Raw genomic sequence first — 22442 nt, 5'->3', positions numbered from 1 at the left:
TAAGAGTCAGTAGTTCTCGATTTGATGCCCAACATGAAGAAGTTATTTAATTTTTTCCAGCCTATTTTCATCACCTGGAACACCTGGCTGAGAACCCTTAGCTTGAAGAGTTGGGGATGAGTCATAAAATGATAGAGCACTTGAAGTTCCTGGCTAGCTCCTGGCACAGAACAGATCAGTTAATACTGGTAGCTCATGTCATGTTAGTTCAGAAGCATCAGCCCATAGGAAAATCTACTTGGAGCTTTTTCAAACCTAAATGACTTCCTAACTCTCCACTTCAGAGATACTGGGCTTTACAGAGCTGAATCCGTTTACACTTAGCTTACTGATTTATTTTGTGGTAGAAAGAGCCATGTCACCTCTTTGGTTCACAGTCTCCTGTTTTGAAGGAGGGTGCTACATGAGCCCTTCCAACTCCAGAATTCTGGCTCTAGGAGTCCTACTTAATGTGTTACTTGAGCCAGTGTTGGAGGTTACAGTAAGAAAGTCCTAAATATGAATTCTTGGTTAAATGACTTGGTCTTTTGGCTTGTGAAAAGCTTTATGGGTAGACAATATTTACATTTCTTGCTTGTGTTAATTTGCTTCAAAAGCGAAACAAAAATGAAGATGTTAAACTATCAAATCCTCCATGAGCAAAAGACCACCTCTTCTTTGCATTATGTAACTGTGAAGCATTTTTAAAGGCATGAAGAGCTTATAAAAGTTACTGTAGATTAGTATCCCATAGCCAAGTGTGCAGGTTAGGAGCCTATAGTAGCCAATTTTGAGTTGTTAACTATTGTCTGGAATATTAAAGAGGGCAAGAAAGGGTGTTGGTTTCTTATAATGTCAGTCTTGAGCTCTCATAATAGGACTTGCATGAGCATTGACTGAGACACTCCTGGGAACCCATGTAGTCATTAAAAATGGGTTGTGTATTTTGTAGCAGCCCAATTATGACTCTGCAGCTGCTGTCTAGGAAATCAGGGGAGGCCAGTATCTCTTACTGTCTCTGGGGTCCAGAGCAGCTCTGGCTATCTAATACAGATTCTCGGCTCTCAGTGAGTGAACCACAGCTTTCAGGAAAAGTGGGGGATGAGTTGAGGCCACAGCCACCCCAGTGTCCTCCAGGACCCCAGGGGGTGCCTCGCTGCTGTGAAACTGGCTGATGGCTTCAGCACGGGTCAAGAGGATCCTTAGTGTTGTGGCTCAAGAGGATCAGACTATAAAACTTATACTCTTAGATGAACTTTAATTGCTAGTCGTATTTTTAACTCTTAGATGGTAGTTAGGTTTATATTCAGCTTTCACTTTGCTTGCCAGCTGTTTCTTGCTTCAAGCACCAAAAAGTTTTCCCCTGTAGGTTTAAATTTTCTTTTTCTACCATACCATATAGGTGAACATGAAGTATTCTACATTCCTTTATATCTGTAGTAAATCACTGATGTGGCCAGTGGCTTTGTCCCCCCACCCCAAATACTGTACTAGAGAGAAAAAAATCACAACAGACATTTTTGTAGTGCTTATACCTGTGCCAGGTGCTGTCACAGCAGCTTTGCATATGTTAACAAATCCATCTTCATGGCAATCCTATGAGATAGGGACACACATGAAGAAACTGCAACTCTGAGAGGTTAAGTACACGCTCAAAGTCACAAAGCTAGTAAGTGGTAGAGCTAAGATTTGAACCCCAGCATCAGACTCTAGCACTTGTATTCTTCACCATTCTTCTTTGATCTTAAGTCTCCTTGTCTATAAAATGGGATCTAGCTGTGCCTCCTAGACCATAAGTTTGTTCTGGGGATCAAATGAGCCCATGACTGTGACAATATTACAAATAAGAAGAACTGTAGTGACAGCAGGGGAATAAATATTACATATTCTCATGATTGCATCTGAGTTTTCTATGTTTGGATTCTTAGGGATCTGGAGATTTAGCCAGTCAGCTATATGTGGTATGCCCTCCCCTACATCCTCCCTTCAAGTCTTGTTTGTGGGAGCCTGCATCCAGCACACAGTTTACTGCTGTATCACGTGGTCACGTATTGCCTCTTTTGTCCCTTTGAACACATGAGGGTAGGGAAGTATAAGTTTGAGTGGTGCTTGGTGACAGGCTCAGATGAGAGCACCTCAAGCAGGACACAGCCCTCTGGGTCTTGACAATCAAGGAATCTGCTTTCCTCCCACCTTCCTAAACTGCAAATCCTTGTGCAGGGAGAAAGGGAGGCCACAAAGGCCGGGCACGGCAGTATACAAGCCCAGAGGAGATCGACGCACAGATCCAGGCTGAAAAGCAGTTGGCCAGGGTGAGTACATGCCTGTCCAGGCCACTCCAGTGTCCCAGGGTGATGCCCTGCCTCTTTGGCACCCAGAGAGGCTGGGCAAGGACAACACATTCTTAGGAAAAAGCTCATGCCTGAGGTTTGGGAGTTGGGGGCAGCAAGGAGCAGGCAGGAGTCTTAGAACAACCAATGGCAGTAAAGAGGAGAGCTATTCTCTCATTGGATCAGTTAGAGCTTTGTTCACTCAGCAACGGTTGCCTTAGTGGGTCTCTGTTCTTGGTCCTCTGTTCCTGTCTCCCAGGGGCTGTCTACCAGGCCTTGCCCATCTCCAGGTAGAGCTCCCAGGAAGAGCGCTGGCCAAACCCAGCATAACATGATGCTCTGCCTTGCCACACCCCCAGCAGGCAAAGTATCATTTGTTCCCCCAGACCTTGTTCAATGTCATCTCTTCTATGACACTCTCTGGTGCTACCCTCTCTTCCCCACCCCAGTCCAAGCTTAGTAGTTCCCTCTACTCTGTTTCCACAGTGTTTTTTTCTAGCCCACTGTCAGGAAACATATTTTGGTTTCTACATCCCTACCACACCATTAGATTCTCACTTGCATGAGGGCTGAAGGGAGCACAATCAGGCCAGATGAGTGGCACAACTGTATAGTGCCTGTGAGCTCTGAGAATAGAGGCCACATCCAATCAGGGTAGAGGGGAGGAGGGCTTGTTTGGAGGAGGGGCTGGCAGCTGAGCAAGACCTTGGAGAATGTTGGCAAGTGCTGAGGGGGGAAATGACATATACTGTTTTTGTAAGGGATCTTTTTGGTGGGGAGGGAAGAAAGGTAGTGGGAAGTGACATGCATGGTGTTGTCTTGGAAAGTTGGTGTAGCAGGGCATCTGCATGGGCAGGTTGGAGTGGCTGGCCTGCCACTGACTGTGGGAATGGAAAGCAGGGGAGTACTTGCTCAGGAAAGTGAGTACGATTTGGTAGCTGCATATGGCAGTTAGGGGAGTAGGAGGGGAGCTGAACAGGACTGTGGTTTCCAGCCCCATGGCTGAGTCCTTCTGATCCTGGGAGATGAGGTACCTGGGCTATAAAAGGGAACAGGGCATTTGTGTCTGTGTGAGGGGCTTGCTGGGCTGTAGGAATGGCTTCCAGGCTATGTAAGCAAGTGGATAGGCTGCCTCTGATACAGGTGCCCCACTGGGGGGCCAGGGTCTCAGAGTAGGACCCTTGTCATCCTCAGTCCTAGTCTTCTGGGGCTTAATTTCTCACGGTCCACAGTCTGGGGGTGATGGGGGCAGGGGTCACAGTCTTGGGGGTTTGTTTTGCATTTTTGATTCTGCAGGTTGTCCATTTCTGAAATAGGAAGAAGAGGAACAAGAAGAAGGAGGAGATGGGGCTGCAGGAGATCCCAAAAAGGAGAAGAAATCACTAGAATCCGATGAGAGCGAGGATGAAGAAGATGATTACCAGGTACTGAGTTTGGTGGAGGCCTGGGACCTGGACTCACTCATTCAACAAACATTGATCGAGTGCCTGTTGATTATTAGTCCCAGTGATGGATACAGATGGAATCCTTGTTCTTAAGGGCTTCTGTTCTAATAGGGAGATATAGTCATGTGCTGTATAATGTTTCACCAACAATGGACCACACATATGACAGTGGTCCCATAAGAAAAATTTCTATGGCTTAGTGAAGTCTAAGCTGTTGTAACGTTATGGTTTGTGACACATTACTCATGTAACGTTTGTGGTGAATTTGGTGTAAACAAACATATTGCCAGTCACATGAAAGTATAGCACATAAAATTACAGAAGCAGGCTATACCATCTAGGTTTGTGTAAATATACTCTACGATGTTCAAACAATGATGAAGTCACCTAATGATGCATTTCTCAGATGTATCTTTAAGGGGCTGATGAATGTATAGGGCATAAAGAAGTAAATGAGCAGTATAATTTCAAGTAGTGAGAAGTATTACAGATAAAATGGACTGTGATTGAGAATACTTGGCGAAGTGCATGGTGAGGAGGTGACTTTTAAACTGAGATCTGAAAAACAAGATGGAACTTGCTAAGCAGTCGGGCAGCCCAATTAGCAAGTGCAAAAGCCCTGGGGTGAGAATGACTTAAGCATATTTAAGGAACAGAAAGGTTGGTGGGGCTGTGACTTGGTGGGTAAGAAGTTGAGTGGTTAGGGATGAAGGAGGAGAGATTGGCAAGGGCAGCTTCTGCATGGCTATTGGAGGGATTTGGGTTTCGCTGTAGTAGTAGGCAGTTGGTGGAGGCCTTGAAATGAAGAAAGAGATGACCAGATTTGCTTTTAAAAGATTGTTTTAGCTTCTCTGCAAAGAGCAAAATGTAGGGTGTCAAGGGTGGAAGCAGGGAGCTGGCTGGTATTCAGACAAGAAATTGTGGCTTGTATTGAGGTGGTAGCAGTGGCAGTGCAGAAGGGTGGACAGATTCAAGCCATATTTTACAGATAGACATATTGGTGTTTGCTGAGGGTTGTGTGAGGGGGCCGAGGGAAAGGAGAATAAGGCCATATATAGGATTGTGTGGAGGAGCCAGCGGGGTGAGGGGCGAAGCTCGAGTTCTGTTTTAGATATATTTGTGATGTCAGGTACCCAGATGGGCTGTTGGGAGATGGTGGGGTTCTGCAGGACTTAAACTTCTCCAATGGCCAGTTTCTTGTCCTATCGTAGCAAAAGCGCAAAGGTGTGGAAGGGCTTATTGACATCGAGAACCCCAACCGGGTGGCACAGACAACCAAAAAGGTCACACAACTGGACCTGGATGGGCCCAAGGAGCTTTCAAGGAGAGAACGGTAACCTGTGGGGGGCTGAGGTACCCATCTTCTCTGAGGCCCCTACCTCTGAGCCCCTCACTTCCTGGGCTCTGAGGTCCCCAGTGGCTGGGTGGGGGCTTCAGCTATGGTGTTGATTGGTTTCATTCCCCAAAGGCTCTGTAGAAGCTTCTCCAAAAAAAAAAGAACCAAAAAGAATGTTTTTATTCACCATTAGAAATATAGCAGGGAAAATAGAATAGATTCAGACCTGAGCATTGCACTCATAGTAATGCCCAGGGATAGACAGAGGGTTACGCTACAGTCCCTTCTCTCCGGAGCACCCACTCTAGAGACACTCCTTATCCAGCCTGATCACCATTCCTAACCTGAATCGATCCTGTAATGTTATGGCCATGGAGATTGGGAAGGGATTTTGGGCCTGTGGTGTTCAGGAGGCTGCACAGCGCAAGGAAGTCCACTGGTTGCCCCAGCCCCACCTCCCCCAAGTCCAGATGAAAATGGAGCTGCAGATAGCTTCCTCATAGGTTGTGTGAGGATCACTATCGAGTACCAAAGTGTCCTGCACATTTTCCACAAGTAGTGCCGTGACTTTTGATGGCCACCAGGTAACATAAAGGGCCTTATGAGAGATTGAAGGCTGCTAGGGAAAGCTGTCCTGGTTTCTCTCCTGACTGGGCTGCTAGGATTTAAATTGACTTTCCTGTGTTGGCCCCATGATGGCAAGCAGTCTGTGAAAACCCCACGGGAATGCTCATGAGCTTGGGGTTTTATTGGAGGCTGCGATGGACTCTCCCCTTCAGTAGCTTCCTTCTCACCAGTGGAGAGGGGATCCTGTTGCTACCCCTGCCATTTGAGGTTGCAGACTGAAAGCCATAAGGGTCCACACCCTGCTAACCTTCAGGCAGCCTTGGTTATTCCAGATGCTTCTGTCCAACCCCCCCTCCTTCCAGGGTGGGATCTACCAGGTTGACAGGTGTTCTCATCTCATCTCTGTAGCAGGTGTCTTGTCCAGAGTTTTCTGGGTGAGACATCTTCTCATTTGACTTTGTTGCTGGATTTCTCTTCCTCCCCTCTGGCCAGACTCTATGCCTCCTCATTACTCTCCATTCCTGTGTGTTATGAGGCCTCTAGGATGCCAAGTCCCTCCCACCCCTAAGCTTCTGACATGCAGGGCTCCTCTGACCCCTCTAAAACTTGGCTTTTCCAAACTTCGTATAAACAGGACTCTCTAATCTCACACCCTGAAGGGTGCCCACTCCAGTTTAGAATCTGAGGCTTGGGAAGATCCTCAAAGAGAAACTAATGACCCTCACCTCTCTACTTAGCGGGTTGTTGGCTGTCACCTTTGTCCTATGGGAATCCAGTTCTTATTTCCACACCACCATCCCTGGGGGCTCACCCCCTTGGGCGCAGCCTCATACACACCTGAGCTGTTCTGACAAAAATGTGCCATGTCAACCAGAGATTGGATGTGTCAGGTTCCCATCCGTGGCTACTTGGTCCACTCCTTTCTTCATTCCTTAATGTTTCTAGTGGCTTCCTTTTCTTGGTCGTCTTCTCTGGACACATGATTCACTTGGCTTTGGTCCCCTTTTCTCATTGCGGACACCAGACCCTAGTCAGCCAAACCCTGCCCACCCCATCACTGCGCCAGCCAGACATGATCCACTCTATGCTAAGGTTTTCCAAAGGTCACAGGTGCAAAGCTCACCTCCGTCCTGTTTTCCATCTGAGGGAGCTGAGGGCACTTGAACTTCCCCAGCCCTTTGAGCTTGTTGTGCAGAGATCTAGGCTATACCTCTGTATGCTTGTTTGGTGAGTGTCCATCAAGGATGGGGCACACAGAGCCAGGGCCCCTCCCTCAGCTAGGGTGCTCTCCTCCACTTGGGCCCCAGGCCTGAGTACTTGGCCTTTTTTCTGGCTCCTACATCCAGTTCAGCTGACAATGGTGGGGAAGATGTCCCCCGTGACACCATTTTATCCAAACAGAGAAGAAATTGAGAAGCAGAAAGCAAAAGAACGTTACATGAAAATGCATTTAGCTGGGAAGACTGAGCAAGCCAAGGCTGACCTTGCCCGACTGGCGATCATCCGGAAACAGCGGGAAGAGGCCGCCAGGAAGAAAGAAGAAGAGAGGAAAGGTAAGTCCTGAGCCCCTGGAGAACTGCCTGCTTCTGTGCACCGAACCTTACACTTCACTGCCTTTGTTGTGAAATGGGATGGGGTCAAATTGTTTGGTAGAGGCTCACCCTGCATGTGTGTGCACACATGCCTTCGTTACTGTCATGTGGAAGTGGGCATTCTTGCCCCTCCAACCCCCCAGGGTGTTGGGAGGGTCCAGCAGCAGCACCGAGTCAAATACAGGTTTGAGTCTTAGTAGAGCTTTGTCCATGGTGTCAGAGGAAGGCCTCAGGGATGCACCAGGGTCCCACCAAGGTCTCTGGTGCCTTGTGTGGCTGAGAGAGCTGCCTGGGGTCACCACTGTCTGTCTGAGGGGCTTGGGAAGGTGGGGCAGGGTGCAGACTCAGATGAAATCTGGCCCAGGTGTCCCTCTTTCCCCATGTTCTTCCCCCAGTGAGGCCAAGTAGGGTGGCTGTGGGAAGTTAGTCTGTTTTATAGGAGCGTGACTCATGTTCTTGTCTCCTGGTCTCATGCCCTTGTCTCATGTGGTCTCAGGACCACAGAGCCCCCTTAGGGATCCTGCTATCCTGCCTCCTCACCAAATAGCAAGGAAACTGAGGCCTAGAAATGGGAGACCAGTTGCCCAGGGGCATTCTCATCACACTGGAGATAACTGGTTATCCCAACTCGCCGCTAGCAGCTCTTGCTTCACAAACCCAAAGCAGGAAAGGACTTCCTGTGTAACTATTTGAACACAGTTGTTGGTTTTAGACTTCATAGAGGTTGCAATTAAGGGGTTCTGCCTGGAAGAGGGTGGGTAAGAAGAATTTCTATTTGCCCTATGGATTGCCTGTTGGTGGGCCTTTATGGAATGTGCCCAGACTCGACAAAAATGTCTAGACACCTGTGTCCAATGATGTTAGCAGAAATCTTGTCCCTTGGGAGGGCATCAGGCGGGCCCTTCTTGGAGCTCTTCATCTGCCCCCCCGAACCAGTTTTATAAAATGTTTTCTGAGGCCTTTCAGACCTATAGTTTTATGATTCTGGGATTGGGGTTGTATATATGGAGGGGTTTTAACTTTACCCTTTCCTTCCTTTCCCACCCTCAGCAAAAGATGACGCGACTTTGTCAGGAAAACGAATGCAGTCGCTTTCCCTGAATAAGTAGCATGGCCTGAGGGAGGAGATACCAGGGAACTGGGCCTTGTGGCCAGGACCACTGCCGTGTCTCACCCACACTGTGCCCTGGCGCCACTGCAGCAGCCCAAGACAAGTAGCCCCCCGACAGCCTGGGGCCTCCTCTTCATCTTGGCACAGAAATTGTTTGGTGGGCTAGGGGGAGGGGGCAGCTGCTGTCTTTGAGACACATTCAGGACAGCATTTCATTTGTAACCATTTGAATGTTTTTGCTGTTTTTAGAATTCAGAGCCCTTGGGGGTACTTGGGAGGTAGGTTAAGAAGAGCTTCTCTCTATCCAGTAGATTGCACGGTAGGGGGTGGTTGTGCTGGGGGCAGCTGCTGGCAAGTTTGCGACAACCACCCATCTTTGTTGCTTGGGTGCTCACTCAGAGAGGCTATTACCTGGGAGCCTGTGCCCTTGGTTCCTTGGGGGTCATGGCTCATCCATGGCCAGTCCCCTCTGACTGAAGCCTCTCCTCTGCCCTTCCCTGCCCCATTCCTACCCTTCTGGCCAGGACCTGTTCTTAACCCTACCCATTGATCATTTCAAGAAACCTGTTTACTGTGCAGCCCCCAGGCAAAACATGCTCCAAAAATCCAACTTGTATATTTGGCAGATTAAACTTGACATTATCGTAATCCTTGTTCCATGATCTATCTTTGGGCCCCTGGGCTGTTTTCACCCAGCAGGGCATGGTGTCACTCAAGGCATGCCTACCCCACAAGGTTCAGGTGGCACCGAGCAGGGTTTAGGACCTGACCCTGGGTATCCATACTGGAGAGAACATGGGAGCTGGCCTCCTCCCTTATTTTAACCAAATAGGGGTTTTAGGCCAGAGTGGCCAAGGACCTGTTCATGTCCACAGTAGGCTGAGAGTAGCACTGTGCCTCTCTTTCCTGTCCTCCGGGTGCCCCCCCTGTGGTTAACAGCCTCAAGATTTCAGTGCTGGGAGGAAGCATCCCAATAGTTGATACTCAGCATGACTACCAGGCATTATTACCTCATTTAGTCCTTACTACCCAGTGTGGTGGGAATGGCAACTGGGACACTGGGCTTAGCACAATCATGTGAGCTGCCTGCAGGCTCAGCTACAGCACCTGTTTTGTCCCTGCACCCCTTCTGTGAGAGACGCTCTGCCTCATGAACAGCGTCCTTTTTACAGGGTCCTGAGAAGTCAATGACTGGGTGCCAAGCTGGTTTGACCTAAGGTCAGAGGGATTTAGTGGCAGAGATGGAATCGAGCCCATGATTCCCAGTGATCTCTACCACACCTGGGCTTGACTGTGCTGGAGGTTAATAGTCCTGGGTGCCCCAGAGGGGATACCACAGCTGCCAGCACCTGCAGCTCACCCTGGCCTACAGAAAACCCTTCATTGTCTATGCTAAAGAGAAAAACCATGATGATATAAGTAGGTAACTAGAAAGTATGTGATAAACAAAAATAACCCTTTGAATAAAATGGGAATGGGGGGAAATTGTTTTAAATAATGAGCATTTATCAGAAACCAAGTCTAAATGTCAAGTACAAAAATATTAATTTTCCATTAAAGTCTAGAACCAGCCTGGAATGTACAACCACTTGTCTAGGAATCTGACTACTAAATGACAGGGAAGATACCTGGTCCTGTAGCCCCCAGGCTGGACTGCAGTGGGGAAAGAACCATTTGGGGGAAGGCCCTTGGGTTTAAGGATCAGTTTTGCTAGCAAGCAAAAATAAGCTACCTACGCCTGTGTAAAACCTCTCCTTCCAAACACAGGCAAGCATGTCTCCAATTGTATTTTTATTACAAGTTTCAAAACAGTTCATGACCAACAGAGTGCTTTTGAGATTTTTTTTTTTTTTTTTTACAATAAAAGTATTTCTTCAAGAAAAAGGCATATGTTCCTTCGAATAGGTAAGAAAAGCTTCCTACCCCTCCCCCCCTCCCTGTGGGGACCAAAACAGGTACCCCAGAAACATTTGGCAAAGTAAGACTTAGCCTCCCTGACCCCTCCCTCAGCAGCTAGGATGAGGCCAACATTCTCACAAGATCTCATTTGATCTTGAGGTCCTTCAAGGCTGATTCCAAGCTCTGGAAGGAAAAGAGCAGAACAGGCTGGTTCTCAGCTGTCCTGCACATACCCACCCACAGTGACCTGGCCCACACTTATCCCAGCCCCAGCTAGGCAGAGGACAGAGAACTTGGTCTTTGGCAGAGAACTTGGTCTTGGTCTGGCTGACCAGGGTTTGAATCCCAGCCCTAAAAGGGAGGTGCCCCAGAATATACTGAGGCCCATATGTCAAGGGGCTGCCTCATTCCCCCACCTCATCCCAACAAAGTGCCTTCCTCCTTCAATGAATGAAAACAACATCCAGGGTGGCTGTCAGAACAGCAGGGAGGGAGGGCCCCTGAGGGTCTGGCAGGAAGCTAGGTGGGGCAAGGCTCACCTTCACATCCCAGATGCTCATGCCGCCATCCATGCCGGTAGTACAGAACTGCAGGCATTTGGCCTTACCCCCACTGAGCACCGAGATCTGGCTGCAGAGAGGATGAGGGTTTTACGGATCCCAGCCTGTGCCTATGCTGGACTCAAGACTACCCTACCCCCCAGGAGTTCCTGGGGGCACCAGCACAGTGAGAAGTGCTAGGGTGTGCCTCGCAGGCTATGTGGGACCACAAGATGGGGCTCAGGAGACTGCTTTAGGGACAGCGGTACTGTGTGAGGTGCAAAGGGCAGCCCAGGCAACTGGAACAAGACAAAGACCCAGGCAGGATGTGAAGGACATGTGTCTGGGGAATTTGTGTAGTGACAATAGGGTGGCAGAATGGATAAAAAGGAAGATGGGGCTGGGAGGATGTAAGGCGAGTTCTGAAGAGCCTTGAAAACTGGGCAAAGGTGTCTGATCCGAAGACAACACTGTACTGGGTGGCCACAGGCGGGTTTAACCAACCAGCTCTATCAGAAAGTCTTGCTACATTCTGTTAGCCTCTGGGTGGACACCTGTAGCTGGTAGGATTTGGGAGTTTTGGAGGGTCTCCCCCTAGTCCCAACCTAGTTCCTCAAGGAGGCTGCAGCAGGACCCCTAGTTCTGCCTTCACCTCACCAGTTTCTAGCACTAGCCATAAGCCAGCTAAGGTTACTGCCTGGCCACCCTAGAGAACTGCAGGCTCCCACCGCTACAACAGCCCTCGCATGACCATGTCCTAGAAATGCAGAGCGAGGCTGACAGCTCTGCTCCAACATAATGCTATTTTTGTACAACCTGAAGAGATCGACGGGGCTCCCTCAAACAGGCTCGCACCTACATGCTCCTGGGATGAGTCCAGATCGCGCACTCCCAGGCCCCGTCCCGCCCCTCTGGCCCCGCCCACACCTGCCTCCTTTCTCAGGCATAAAGACCAGGCCCCGCCCCAGGCCCGGCTCCCACTCCAGGCCCCCCTCACCTGACGCTGTTCTTGTGCAGTGAGTCTAGGCCCGCCCCGCTGGCCACGCCGCCCTCGGAGCTCGCCTTCTTGTCGAGGTTCTGGAAGCGCTCGCGGGCCGTAAGGCCGCGCTGAGAGCTTTGCTTGGGCACGTCCAGCCGCCCACCGAAGCTCAGCGTCCCCGCGGCGCTGTCGTAGGTAAAAAGCACCGGGAAGCAGTCGTGGCCCTGTGGTGGGACAGGGTTGCTCTTTGAGCGCTGGCCGAGGGCAGGCGCAGTGCCCCTATTTTCCACACGGGGAAACTGAGGCGGCAATCAAGGCGTGATTCAGAGGGAACTTGGGCCACGAGTGTGGAGCCCAGGAGGCTGGATGCAGGACTGGAGCTATCGAGAAGCTGAATGCAGCGTGCGGACACAGCCAGGCCCGACCCAGGTAAACTGACCGGATGTTGGGGGTGCGCATATAGGGGCAGCCCGCACCCCATCAAGGCTAGCGTCTAGATGAGAAGCTTGTCTGAGATTCCTCTGGGAGCCCAGGGGCCTTATTCCTGCCCAGCCTGTTACACTTGTTTTAGGCCTGATCCCTCTCTGGGACCCCCATTATGTTGCTGAGGGGTGAAAGGGTCTTGACAGATAGGTGGACAAAGGGAGGAAGGGAGAGTAATAGTACCCTTCTGGACACATGGTAGAACTGCACTGCCTGCCTCACCTCCCCCATCTACTCTGAGGTAGGTGTGGCTTTGTCATTTCCACTGGCCAATAAAATAAGCAGAAATATTAGGATCCAGGGCATGAATTTTCACTTCCCACATCTCCCTTCATGGCAGTTGGGGAGCATGTCGGTGACAAAGCCTCCATATGCACTGAGCAGAGCGCCCCTCACAATACTCATGCTGGATATATAAAGTGAGTGAGAAATATTTATTGTGTTAAGCCACTGTAGTTGAGGACTTTTTTTTGTTACTGCAGCATAATCCCACCTATTCTAATCCATACAGATATATGGATGCATAGATGGGTGAGTGAGATGGAGGGAGGAGAGGGGAGGGGAGAAGAGGGGAGGGAACGGGAGGGGAGCGGAGAACAAGTGGAGAGCTTCCTGGGCATCTCTGGGCTTCCTGGGAGACCTGCTCTAATGGGCCAGTGCTCCCCTCCTTCCCTCCATCCTTACCGCAGCCACCAGACTGTTTTCTGTGATGAAGGTCAGGGCCAGCAGCGGCAGTGTTTCAGAGGCCAGAGTCGCGACACTGAGTGAGAAAGAGATATCAGCCACACTGGTCCCCTCCTGCTCTATGCCTTGGTTTCCCCTTCATGTAGCCTATACTCACGCCATCTTCTTGTCGGCATCGGCCAGGCACACAGTACTGTCATGGCTGACCCAGGCCACACGGCTACCACTGGCTGAAAAGCAGACACCATGCACCCAGCCACAGCTACTGCTGGACTCAAACATCAACTCCCCAAAGGGCATCTTGGAGCCCCATGGGGTGGGTGCTGGTCGTTCTTCCACCTCCTTGATGTAGGCTGAGAAGATCCTGCCCATAGAGGCAAAAAAAAAAAAAAAAAAGACTGAGGGACTGAGAGAGGCCCCAACGACGAGGGATTCCCTCTTTCAGACCAGCCTGGTGAGGTCAAAGCACCCAGCTAGGAGCTCATGGTACCAGAACCAGCTTTTCATGACTGGAATCTTCATGCTCGGAAAAGTCTAGGCCTCAGTGCCCTCTTTGTGTAATGGAATGGGGCCAGGAGGTCTCCCAGCTCAGAGTCCTGTGAACTCCCAGGGTCCTTGGCACCCTCATCTGTGGACTTACCATTCATAGATGATGAAGCTGCCAGGAGGTGTCTTGGTCCTCATCATGCTGGCCACTACACTCTATAGCCAGCCCTTAGGATGTCCCTCCTCTCTCCTGCTCTGCACCTTGAACTAATTCTGCCCCTCGTCCTGGCAGCTCTACCCTGCACACTGCTGTTCTCACATTCATTAACCCTCTTCTCTCCAACCCAGGGCCATAAAGGGGTCACCTAACAGATAAGGATGCCAAGAAACCAGCTCTTCACCCACCAACAGAGCCTCATCAGGACATCATTCTCCCTAGCCCAGGGCCTCTAAAGGGGCTTCCAGAGTCTAGGATAGCCTCATTTCCCAGGTGGAGATTAAGAGACCCAGGAAAGCTGAGCCCCCAAGTAAAAAACAGCCAATGGCTACTGGAGACTACATTCTAGACCTTAAGATAATGTGGCAGGATTTGTCCCAGCTTATTGGTCATTTATACCTTAGTGTGAAAAAGTACACCCACTCATTTTCCTTCAGACAGAAGCCAGGAAACTAAAGGAGTGGCTGGGCTTCTAATGAAACGAGAGGAGGGTCTAGGAAGGAAACCTTGCTGATATTAAAAGGTTGGAAGGGGTGCATCCTGCTAAGACTCTCCATGGGCTGAAGACGGGACCCAGTGATGATCTTGAAAGAGCAAAACCTCAGAGGTGCTTGACTGAGGCCCCAGGTCACCCTGCTAGCAGCAGAACTGGTCTGCAGCTAGTTTGGAAGGCAGGGTGTGGGGCTCTTAGGACAGGGCTCCCCTCTATCCTCCAATCCCTGTTCCTGTGTTAATGTCAGGGGCCCACCCTCTCACCGGCACTTGAAGTCACAGGAGCCCGCAGCCAGGAGCACGTTGTTGGGGTGCCAGTCCAGGCTGAGGACAGTGGAGCGAATGGGCTTCTTGATGTGCTTGCACACCCACCTGGACATGGATATCAGACAGAGGGAGAGAGACGGATAGACAAGTGGGCAACCTACTGACCTTGGCGCCTGGGGCCTCAGTGCCCTGCAGACCACTGAGATCCCAGGAGGGAGGGACTTGGACACTGCCAGTCCATCGGCCTGTCAGGGATATGGTTCAGGACAATAATATGTGGGAACCCTACCCTCAGTCTCCTTTAAACCTCACAATGACCCAGGGCAGACTCAGCTAAGCTGCCACCTGCCCAGGGTAGGATCTGAACTCTGCTCTCCCAGATTCCAGCCTTCATTCCTGCCTGGCCTCTGCCCTCAGGGACCCAGGAGAGAAGATTATGATGTGGCTGGGAGCTTGTGAGTGGGCCTGGAGTGTGACAGGCTGGGTGCCTTGGGCAAGTGAGTTTGCCTCAGGGCCCTACTTTGCTCATTTGTGAAGTGGGGACAGTTGAGATCCAGTCTCGTGGGCTGTGGGGGAGTCAATGCGAGTATGTGTGCAGGGCTGAAAGCAATGACCGCAGAGGTGGCCCTGGTGTGGTCTGTATCCTTGTTACTGGGACAGGGCTGTGGGAGCATCCAGTGCTGTACAGGGAGCCCCTCCCCTCACCTACAAGGTCCAGAGAAGACACTTTTCCGGAGTCGTGTGAACACTTCCCCATCTGATGCTTTCTGGGATACTCCAGTCCCAGCACTGTTGGTCTGCAGCCCAGAGTCCCTCCTAGCCCACTCAGGCCCTGCCCAGGCACCCACCAGTCATTTTCCTGCTCAAAATAGCAGATGGAGATGACACGGGAGCCACTGCCCACAGCGAACTTGTTCTCATTGGGGGCCCAGCGCACACAGCGAGCAGCCCGGTTGATCCGCAGGATGACAAGCGTTGGTTTCCACACGCGGCCCTTCAGTGTCCAAACGTAGGCATTGCGGTCTGTGCCGCAGGTCACAATGCGGTTACTCTCGGGGGCCCAGTCAATGCCTGTGGTGTGGGGAAGGGACACTAGGTTGAAGCTATCCAAGGAGAATTGGCTAGCTCTATCAGTGTCCATGTAATGAAAACTGGAAGAGCTTATTGGGGTTGTTACAGCTCCCCCAAGTATCATCAAACATGCTGGAAGGACAAGCCAAGAGACAGCAAAGAAATGAGTCCTTAGTAATGCTGAGCTGCTGGATCAAGCCTTTCCTGAAGCCCAAAAACCTGAGTTTTACGGTAACATGAACCAACATAGTCCCTTCATAATTTAAGCCACTTTGAATGAGGGTTGTGTTACTTACAACCCAAACTATACTACCAACACAGTGGGTAGATGGTCCTGGCTGGCCCTGCCCTGCCCCCCTCCGCCTTCTTTCAGGAGGATGATCTCAGCTAGCCTGACCCACCTGTCACTTGCCCATTGTGTTCCTTGAGCTCGTGCACCTTGACCCACTTGGCTCCGCTCTTCTCATAGATGTGCACCTCGTGGTTGTTGGGGCAGATGGCGATTTCTGCAGGAGATATGGGCAGGGTTTGGGGAGTGGGAGGATGCATGTGTACCAGGTTCTCCCCTGCCCTCATGACCGCCCTCTACCAGGAATGTCCTTCATTGGCCACCTGGGCTACGCCTTGTCCTTCAAGACCTGGACTCTCCTCCTTTGCCATGGAGGGGCCTCGTGAAGCCCCCCAGGCCCTGCTGGGCCCCCTTGTGATGCCTCCCCAGGGACTGGCCACCCCTCACCTGTACCACCCACAGTAGTCTTACGACCTCTGGGAGCTTCTCCCCGTCCCCTACTACTGCCCTCTGCTCCCAACTCCAGCCATAGTCTCCTTGCTATCCCACTTCAGGCCCTCTGCATCAGCCCCTCCCTCCCCTCCCAAATGTTACCTTCCCCAGCCACCTTTTCTAAACCAGTTCCTCTGCCTCCACTGTGTGTTCTTCATAGCTCATCTTACTACCTGCCATTGCAGGTTATGTCTTTGGTTCTCAGCCCCAGTCTGGGAGGCTCAGCATCTACAGTCCAGCCTGCGCCAGGCCATGCTCTCACCTCTACCTCTCAATGCCCACTCGCCTGACTGCCCCTGCTTGTGCCCAACCTGCTCATCCCTTCCATCCTAAACACCCAGGACCAAAAGTGAAGGAGGGAGACAGCTGGCCCTCACAGAGTCCAAAGCCCAGGACGCTTGGCTGCTTTAATGCCCACGTGTGCTCCAGGGGATGGCAGGCACTCACGTGTGCGGTCCTTATTCCAGGCGTGGCAGCTGATGGGTTCTACCAGGAAGCTGTGGTAGGCCATGGTTTTTCAGCTTCTGTGCCCAAGGGGGAAAAAAACCCAAGTCAGCCCTGCCTTTGCCCTAGACCAGGCTCCAGCTGACCTCATGAGAAGGCAGCAGGGGCCACTCTGCCTTCAGACTCTAATCTGGCACCTTGCTTCCTTCCTGGGACCTCAGGTTCCCTCCTCATAAAATGACAGTTCTCATGGGATGTCTGTGAGGCTCCAGGGAATAGATAAAGGATGGGGTCAGGGGTAGGAGATATAGGGGTGTGGGTGAAGCTGCTACTGTGAGTGGGGTGTGCTAGGACTCTGCACCAGACGGGCCATCGCCCATCATATGTACCCCAGTCTTCTCATAGGTAGAGCCATCCCTTCCTCAAAGGATATGGTGAGGATGAAATGAAATGGGGCGAGGATGGAATGAAACAATCTGATAAACTGAGGGGAGAGCAGTACCCTCCATAACCAGAGCCCTGATAGTCTCCACCCTCTTGGGGTGGGGAGGAGACGGGAGGGAGCAGGTCTGCAGGCACTTGTGGGCCAGGGCATAAGCAGATAGACGGGTCCCATTCTCAAGAAAACCCATTTGCTGCTCCTGTGGCAAGGAGGATGGGCAGGACTGGGCCTTGAGTGGGTGGTGGGGTCTTTGAAGCCCCAGGGTGGCCTGGCTTTGGGGTAGAGAGTCCAGAGGGCAGCTAGGTGCTTATAGGAGGGGGATTGGGCCCAGCACTGTAGGTGCAGCCCTTGCAGCAGCAGCTGGAGAGGGGTGGCCGCTCCCTGACCCCAGCTCAGTCCTTGCACATTTCCAGCCTCCTCCTTCCAATGATGGGGGGCTTACTGGCTGAGGAGGGGTGGGGTCCATACCTAGGTGGGTCACCCACAGTCTCCCTTTACTCTCACCCCTCCCCACCCGGCTCTGCTCACTTCTGTCCTGGACTGCTAGGCTCCTCCCAGCAACGGCCCTCTTAGGCCACACCCTCCCTCCAGGTTCCCATGCCTGTTCTTCAATGCTGAGCTTGCTGCCTGCCCTCAGCCATCACAGTGCCTGGAGCTCGCAAAACTGGCCTTCACAGATGCTATTCCCTCTGCAGGGAATGCTGCTTCCTCTTGGATGTGCCTGGTGTACCTTCAAGGCCAGTTCTGTCCACATTTCACACTTGTGTGCTATTCTCTCCATGCCACCCAATGCCCACTCATGTTCTATTCAGCAAAATCCTATTCATCTGTAAATACCAAAGTGAACATCACTTCCTCAGCACCCCAGGCTCCAGCCATATGCTCATGTGTGTTTAGCCTAATACACACACAAGCACACTGCTCCCACCACAGCTGCCTCCCCAGCCTCTCTCCTTATAAGGCCTCTTTGTGTAGGAGAGCAAAGGCCCCGGAAGTGGCTCTGAGCTGTCGGCCCAGGTTAGCAGGCCTGCTGGGGATTTCCCCCAGGCTTCCGGTGCATCTGGGCCAGGCTAGTGCTGACATCCAGTTTTGCTGGGCAGGGTATCATCAGTGTCTACACCACAGATGACAAGACTCGGGAGTGGGGGAGCACCAGGCCTGTCTACTAAGCTATGCTAATCTGCCCACCCCCATTTTCCAAGGACACCAACAGGGCAGGGGCAGGGCTAAGGCCAGAGAGCACTTCCAAATCCCTGGACTCCAGCTGAGGTCAATCACCCCCAATCCCTTCAGTCCCAGAAGGAAGACTCTGGGTCAGAACGAAGAAGCCCTGTGGCCGCAGCCTACCGTGGATGGGAGTGGAAGAGGGGAAGACACAGTTCCCTTTTAACTTTTTTATGACTTCTGCAAAGCAACTGAAACCAGCAGGGCCTCAGCAATGACTCCCAACCCCCACAGGTTACAGATGAGGAAGTGGGAGCCCAGAAAGGGGTGGGCAGGGCTTCTTTAGCCACTGTGGCCTCAGGGCTGTAGCCTCCTAGCTCAGGAATCATTGGATTGTCCCTATGGTCAGACCCAAGAAAAGCAGCCTTCACACTGGGCCACCTGCCTCAGGAGTTTTGACTTAATTCTCGGGAAAACCTCTATACTACCAAGGGGCAAGAGGGGCTCACTGCCAGCCAACCTGTCTCTGAGGAGAATGCTGTCAGGGCTGCTTTGCCCAAGTGTGTTGACAATTCAATGCCTCAGCGCTGGTTCCTGGTGGAGACAAAGGCTTAGAAACCTGCAATCTAGAGGAGGATTCAAGGAGAAAATGGCTTCTCTTTAAGGCAAAGCAAGTCAGGTGAACCCTCCTGCTGCCTGGCCAACGGTCTCAGGCCTCAGTGCTCCTTCCTTATAGTGCTGGGTTCAAATTCAAATTCTGACTCTGTCCGTACTGGCTGGGTACTCTCAGCCAATGCTTCCCCTCATATCTCCATTCAGAAAAGGTTAGGGCTGGAAAAGGTAACAGGCTGTAGGTTTTTTCTTGCTTTCAACCTTTTCTGAATCCAGAGATTTGATTGCATTTGAGGCTAATCCAGGCAGGAGCTGCCTGGAGCAAGGATCTCAGCTCTACAGGCATTCAGGGAAGTCCCCACCCAGTGCAGACGCTGGCTGGAGGGAGCTGCCAGCAAGCCATTTTGCAGCATGCTAGGCAGTAACTCAACTTCCCGTTGTGTGTGTGGAACAGCCTTTGCTACCCCTTTCCCCCAACTCTGCTCTTGAAGTCTTACAAACTAGGCAAAGTCAAGAAACACAAATGAAAACAATCATAAGGTACCATAAAGTCCCAGTTAAAGTACCCAAATGAAACAAAAACTAAAAACACATAAAACTCAATGTTGGCAGGGCTGTAGAGAAATTCTCATTTGTTGCTAATTTGTTCAGCCTTTCCGAAGAGGCTCTTGTGATAGCTCTCAATTCAACAACTGGGTAAGAACAAACAGAACAGAATAACGTGAATAGGAATTTAAGATTAACACCCTTTGGTGGCACAAATTCATTTTGGTACTAAGAAAACAGCCACTAACTTTTTTTTTTTTTAAAAAAGCTAACATGTCCACAATATTCCTCTTTATACTGGTGACAGGGTAGAAAAATCCAGATGGCTACAGACAAGGAAAGAGTACATGTGATATTAACACACTGGGATACTATTTAATTATTAGAAACAAACACATGTGGATTATATACAAACACATATGTAATAAACTAAATTTATTTGGCATCTCTATAATGACCAGGATTTACCCAGGATATTGACATACATTCTCTCTTTTAGCCCCTAAAGCAAGCTCAAGAATATTTTTTTAACTTTAATTTTGTAGAGGAGGAAACAGACACACAAAAGCTAAGATTTGCTCAAAGTCACACAGGTCTTAAAAGGCACAGCAGATTCTGACTCCAAATCTCAGAGGCTAGGTTCACCTGGACAGACATTTTGATAAATGTAGGCAGGCCTTATGATGGCAGCAGCAGTATCAGCACACATTTAGACTGTGTGTGCCTGGCATATTGCCAAATGCCTTACATATTCATATTTATGCCTCACAACATGAAAGGTTCCCATTTTCCAGATAAGTTGAGGCCCAGAAAGGTTAGGTGGTTTGCTAAGGTTATCAGCCAGTGACGGAAGAAGCTGGCACTCTTACCTAGGTCCCTGAGAGTTCACAGGCAATGAGAGCTTTTAAACATCGGGCAGCAATGCCCGCCAGGTGGGAGGAGCCTGAGGACAGCCTGGAATAACCTGGGGAGAGCCTCCAGGTCTCCTGCTTCACAGTAGTCATTACAGTATTACTGTCACTGCCTGCAGTCCCGGCCCTGCCCCGCCTGGGCCGCCTGGCTCCTCTCCCTGCCGCCGCCAGCGAGGGGGGAGGGGGGCCACTTGGATCGGATCTGCTGGGATCCAACTCAGAGGACACGGGACCCTGTGGACCTGGCTCCGGGGACCATGGCGAGCTGGGGGAAGGGGCAGCTGAGAGGAGGGAGGGGCAGGGCGGGGGCGCCAGCTCATTTCCCGCTGGAGCAACCCGGAAGACTGGAGGATGGAGGGGAAGTGACTGGGCGTGGGGCCCTCGCTGCCCGAAATAACGGGGGGACACCGACCGTGGGGCAGAGTTGGAGAGGTGGAGAAACGGGGGAGGGAGGAGGGCAGAGCGGTGGACGCACGGGCAGGGGACCCGGCTGCTCCGAAGGTGCCGTGTGCTGGGAGCCTTGCATTGCCCACCCTTCGGCCGGCCCGCCGCCCTCAACCTACTCATCTCCTGGAGAGCCCCTGTCTCCCGTATCCCCTCACTACCGGCACTCCTTCCCCTCTGGGTGCCCCTACATCTCCTGGTAGATTCCTTCCACACAGCCCCTCACTTCCAGGTGCCCCCTCCCCGCGTCTCCCCAAATCCCCCTCACCTCAAGGTGGCCCTCCGGCCCCCAACTCCAGGCCACCAACCCCCCGCGCCCCCTCACCTCGGGGAGTCCCGGCCGCGGACTCTGGACAGTCGACGCGCCGAACCGGTCTGGGACCCGCAGCCACTTCCTCGTGGGCGGGGGGCGGGGCCTCGCAGCCTCAGCCCCAAGGGGTTGGGGGCGGGGTCCAGGGGCAGTCCGGAGATCCAAGGTCCCACCCACTCTTCTGGGTTTTGGGGCTTCGCGCCCCCAGGGTGACCAAAAATCGTCCGCAACCGCCCTTCATCACGTTAGGGATGGGATAACTGAGGCTCAGAGGAGGGTGAGCAGCATGAGCAGCAGCTGGCGGGAACCCGGAGCCTGGCAGGTTGCATGTCACTCCCAGCCTACCGAGAGCAGTGCGGGCTCCGAGTTCACATGCTGGTGACCCAGCAACTTAGGGAACCTCTGCAGGCCTCCAGCCCTAGCTCGTGAGAACCGTTCCTTCCTTCACGAGCTGATACCTGCTGGGCGCCAAAAGTGCAGTAAGGTGTCACCAAGTCAGCCAGCCAGGTCCCACCCTCCCGCCCTCTGTGTCTTCAGTAAAAAATGGGGGCGCTGGCCCTGGTCAGGAGTGCACACTGGTGCCCCCGCTGACTCTGGCTGGTCCAGCACCTTCTCCCAGTGCTGACTTCTTGGCCCTCAGTTCCACTGTGTCTGCTTCACTCCTTTGTTGCTTGGCTGTATGTTGCCTCCTGAATTTGGGTCTTGGGCCATGTGGTCCCCGGGAGTCTTTCCATCTCTACTTTCTGCCTCATCAATGGAAATGTGGCCAGGTGGCCTTGCAGATGGAGGAGACTCTGGTGAAAACCCTGCACCCTCTCAATTCACCAGGCCCCTCTCCCTAGGACTGACTCATCTTACCCAGACTCAGCCAGGCAGCAGGCAGCAGAAGCTGTGGGTGGGGAGTGGGTGGCTTCATGGGCTCAGGAAGTCCAGAGCTAGACAGCACCCTGTCAGGTGTAGGGGCTTTGACAGGTGCTGTTCTTTCGGCCTATCACACTTTTCCCACCCTGTCCTTACCTAGCCAACTTCAGTTTATCCTGCAAGACATGGCTAAATATCTCAGATCACTTTGACCCTGACCCCCTTCCCATTAGAGGTGTCCACTGGACTCTCAATAGGATCCTGTGCTCACCGGTCCCAGCCCTTACTGGGTGGTTGAGAGGATTACATGTACCCAAACATGGGGAGCACTTCCAGTAGCGAGCACAGAGTGAGTACTCAGTAAACTTTAGCTAAGTTTTATATGATCCTGAGCTTTCCTGGCTCTGAGGAGGCACTGAGGGGCTGTTACCAAGGCTAGATGGCTTTAGT

The 22442-nt window shown here is 51.8% G+C and overlaps 2 protein-coding genes across 3 annotated transcripts in view; one reads left to right on the top strand and one right to left on the bottom strand.

Annotated features, from left to right (window-relative positions):
- PDAP1 (PDGFA associated protein 1) overlaps positions 1-9008 on the top strand; it is a 9911-nt gene extending 903 nt beyond the window's left edge. Inside the window, exons 2-6 of the mRNA XM_006913348.3 lie at positions 2200-2291; positions 3626-3733; positions 4966-5087; positions 7059-7210; positions 8300-9008. Coding sequence (XP_006913410.1) covers positions 2200-2291; positions 3626-3733; positions 4966-5087; positions 7059-7210; positions 8300-8358 — 533 coding nt within the window. The 3' untranslated portion in view covers positions 8359-9008. The remainder of the gene's footprint in view (positions 1-2199; positions 2292-3625; positions 3734-4965; positions 5088-7058; positions 7211-8299) is intronic.
- A 1126-nt stretch (positions 9009-10134) lies between these two features.
- On the bottom strand, positions 10135-21267 carry ARPC1B (actin related protein 2/3 complex subunit 1B). 2 transcript variants are annotated; one of them, XM_025047678.1, is made up of 11 exons: positions 21147-21200; positions 18829-18902; positions 16706-16782; positions 15879-15983; positions 15255-15477; positions 14404-14511; positions 13102-13308; positions 12945-13020; positions 11796-12001; positions 10799-10889; positions 10135-10442 (listed from the first exon to the last, which is right to left on the bottom strand). In XM_025047678.1, the coding sequence occupies exons 3-11, from the start codon at positions 16767-16769 to the stop codon at positions 10404-10406; spliced, it is 1119 nt and encodes a 372-aa protein (XP_024903446.1). In that variant the 5' UTR covers positions 16770-16782; positions 18829-18902; positions 21147-21200; the 3' UTR covers positions 10135-10403. The 2 variants fall into 2 exon arrangements, with proteins under 2 accessions (XP_024903446.1, XP_006913408.1); XM_006913346.3 differs by lacking the exon at positions 18829-18902 and having other exon boundaries at positions 21147-21267.
- Between the last annotated feature and the right edge of the window lie 1175 nt (positions 21268-22442).

The sequence above is a fragment of the Pteropus alecto genome, unplaced genomic scaffold, assembly GCF_000325575.1.
Source record: "Pteropus alecto unplaced genomic scaffold, ASM32557v1 scaffold20, whole genome shotgun sequence".
NCBI lineage: Eukaryota > Metazoa > Chordata > Mammalia > Chiroptera > Pteropodidae > Pteropus > Pteropus alecto.
The sequence above is the reverse complement of the archived record's forward strand: the minus strand, read 5'-3'. Positions and strand labels throughout refer to the sequence as shown.

Coding starts and splice junctions, on each gene's coding strand:
- ARPC1B (XM_006913346.3), bottom strand. CDS start 16,769: ATGGCCTACCACAGCTTCCTGGTAGAACCCATCAGCTGCCACGCCTGG. Junction 15,984..16,705: donor CTGGAATAAGGACCGCACAC/GTGAGTGCCTGC, acceptor TATCTCCTGCAG/AAATCGCCATCTGCCCCAAC. Junction 14,512..15,254: donor TTTGAGCAGGAAAATGACTG/GTGGGTGCCTGG, acceptor ATCCATGTCCAG/GTGGGTGTGCAAGCACATCA.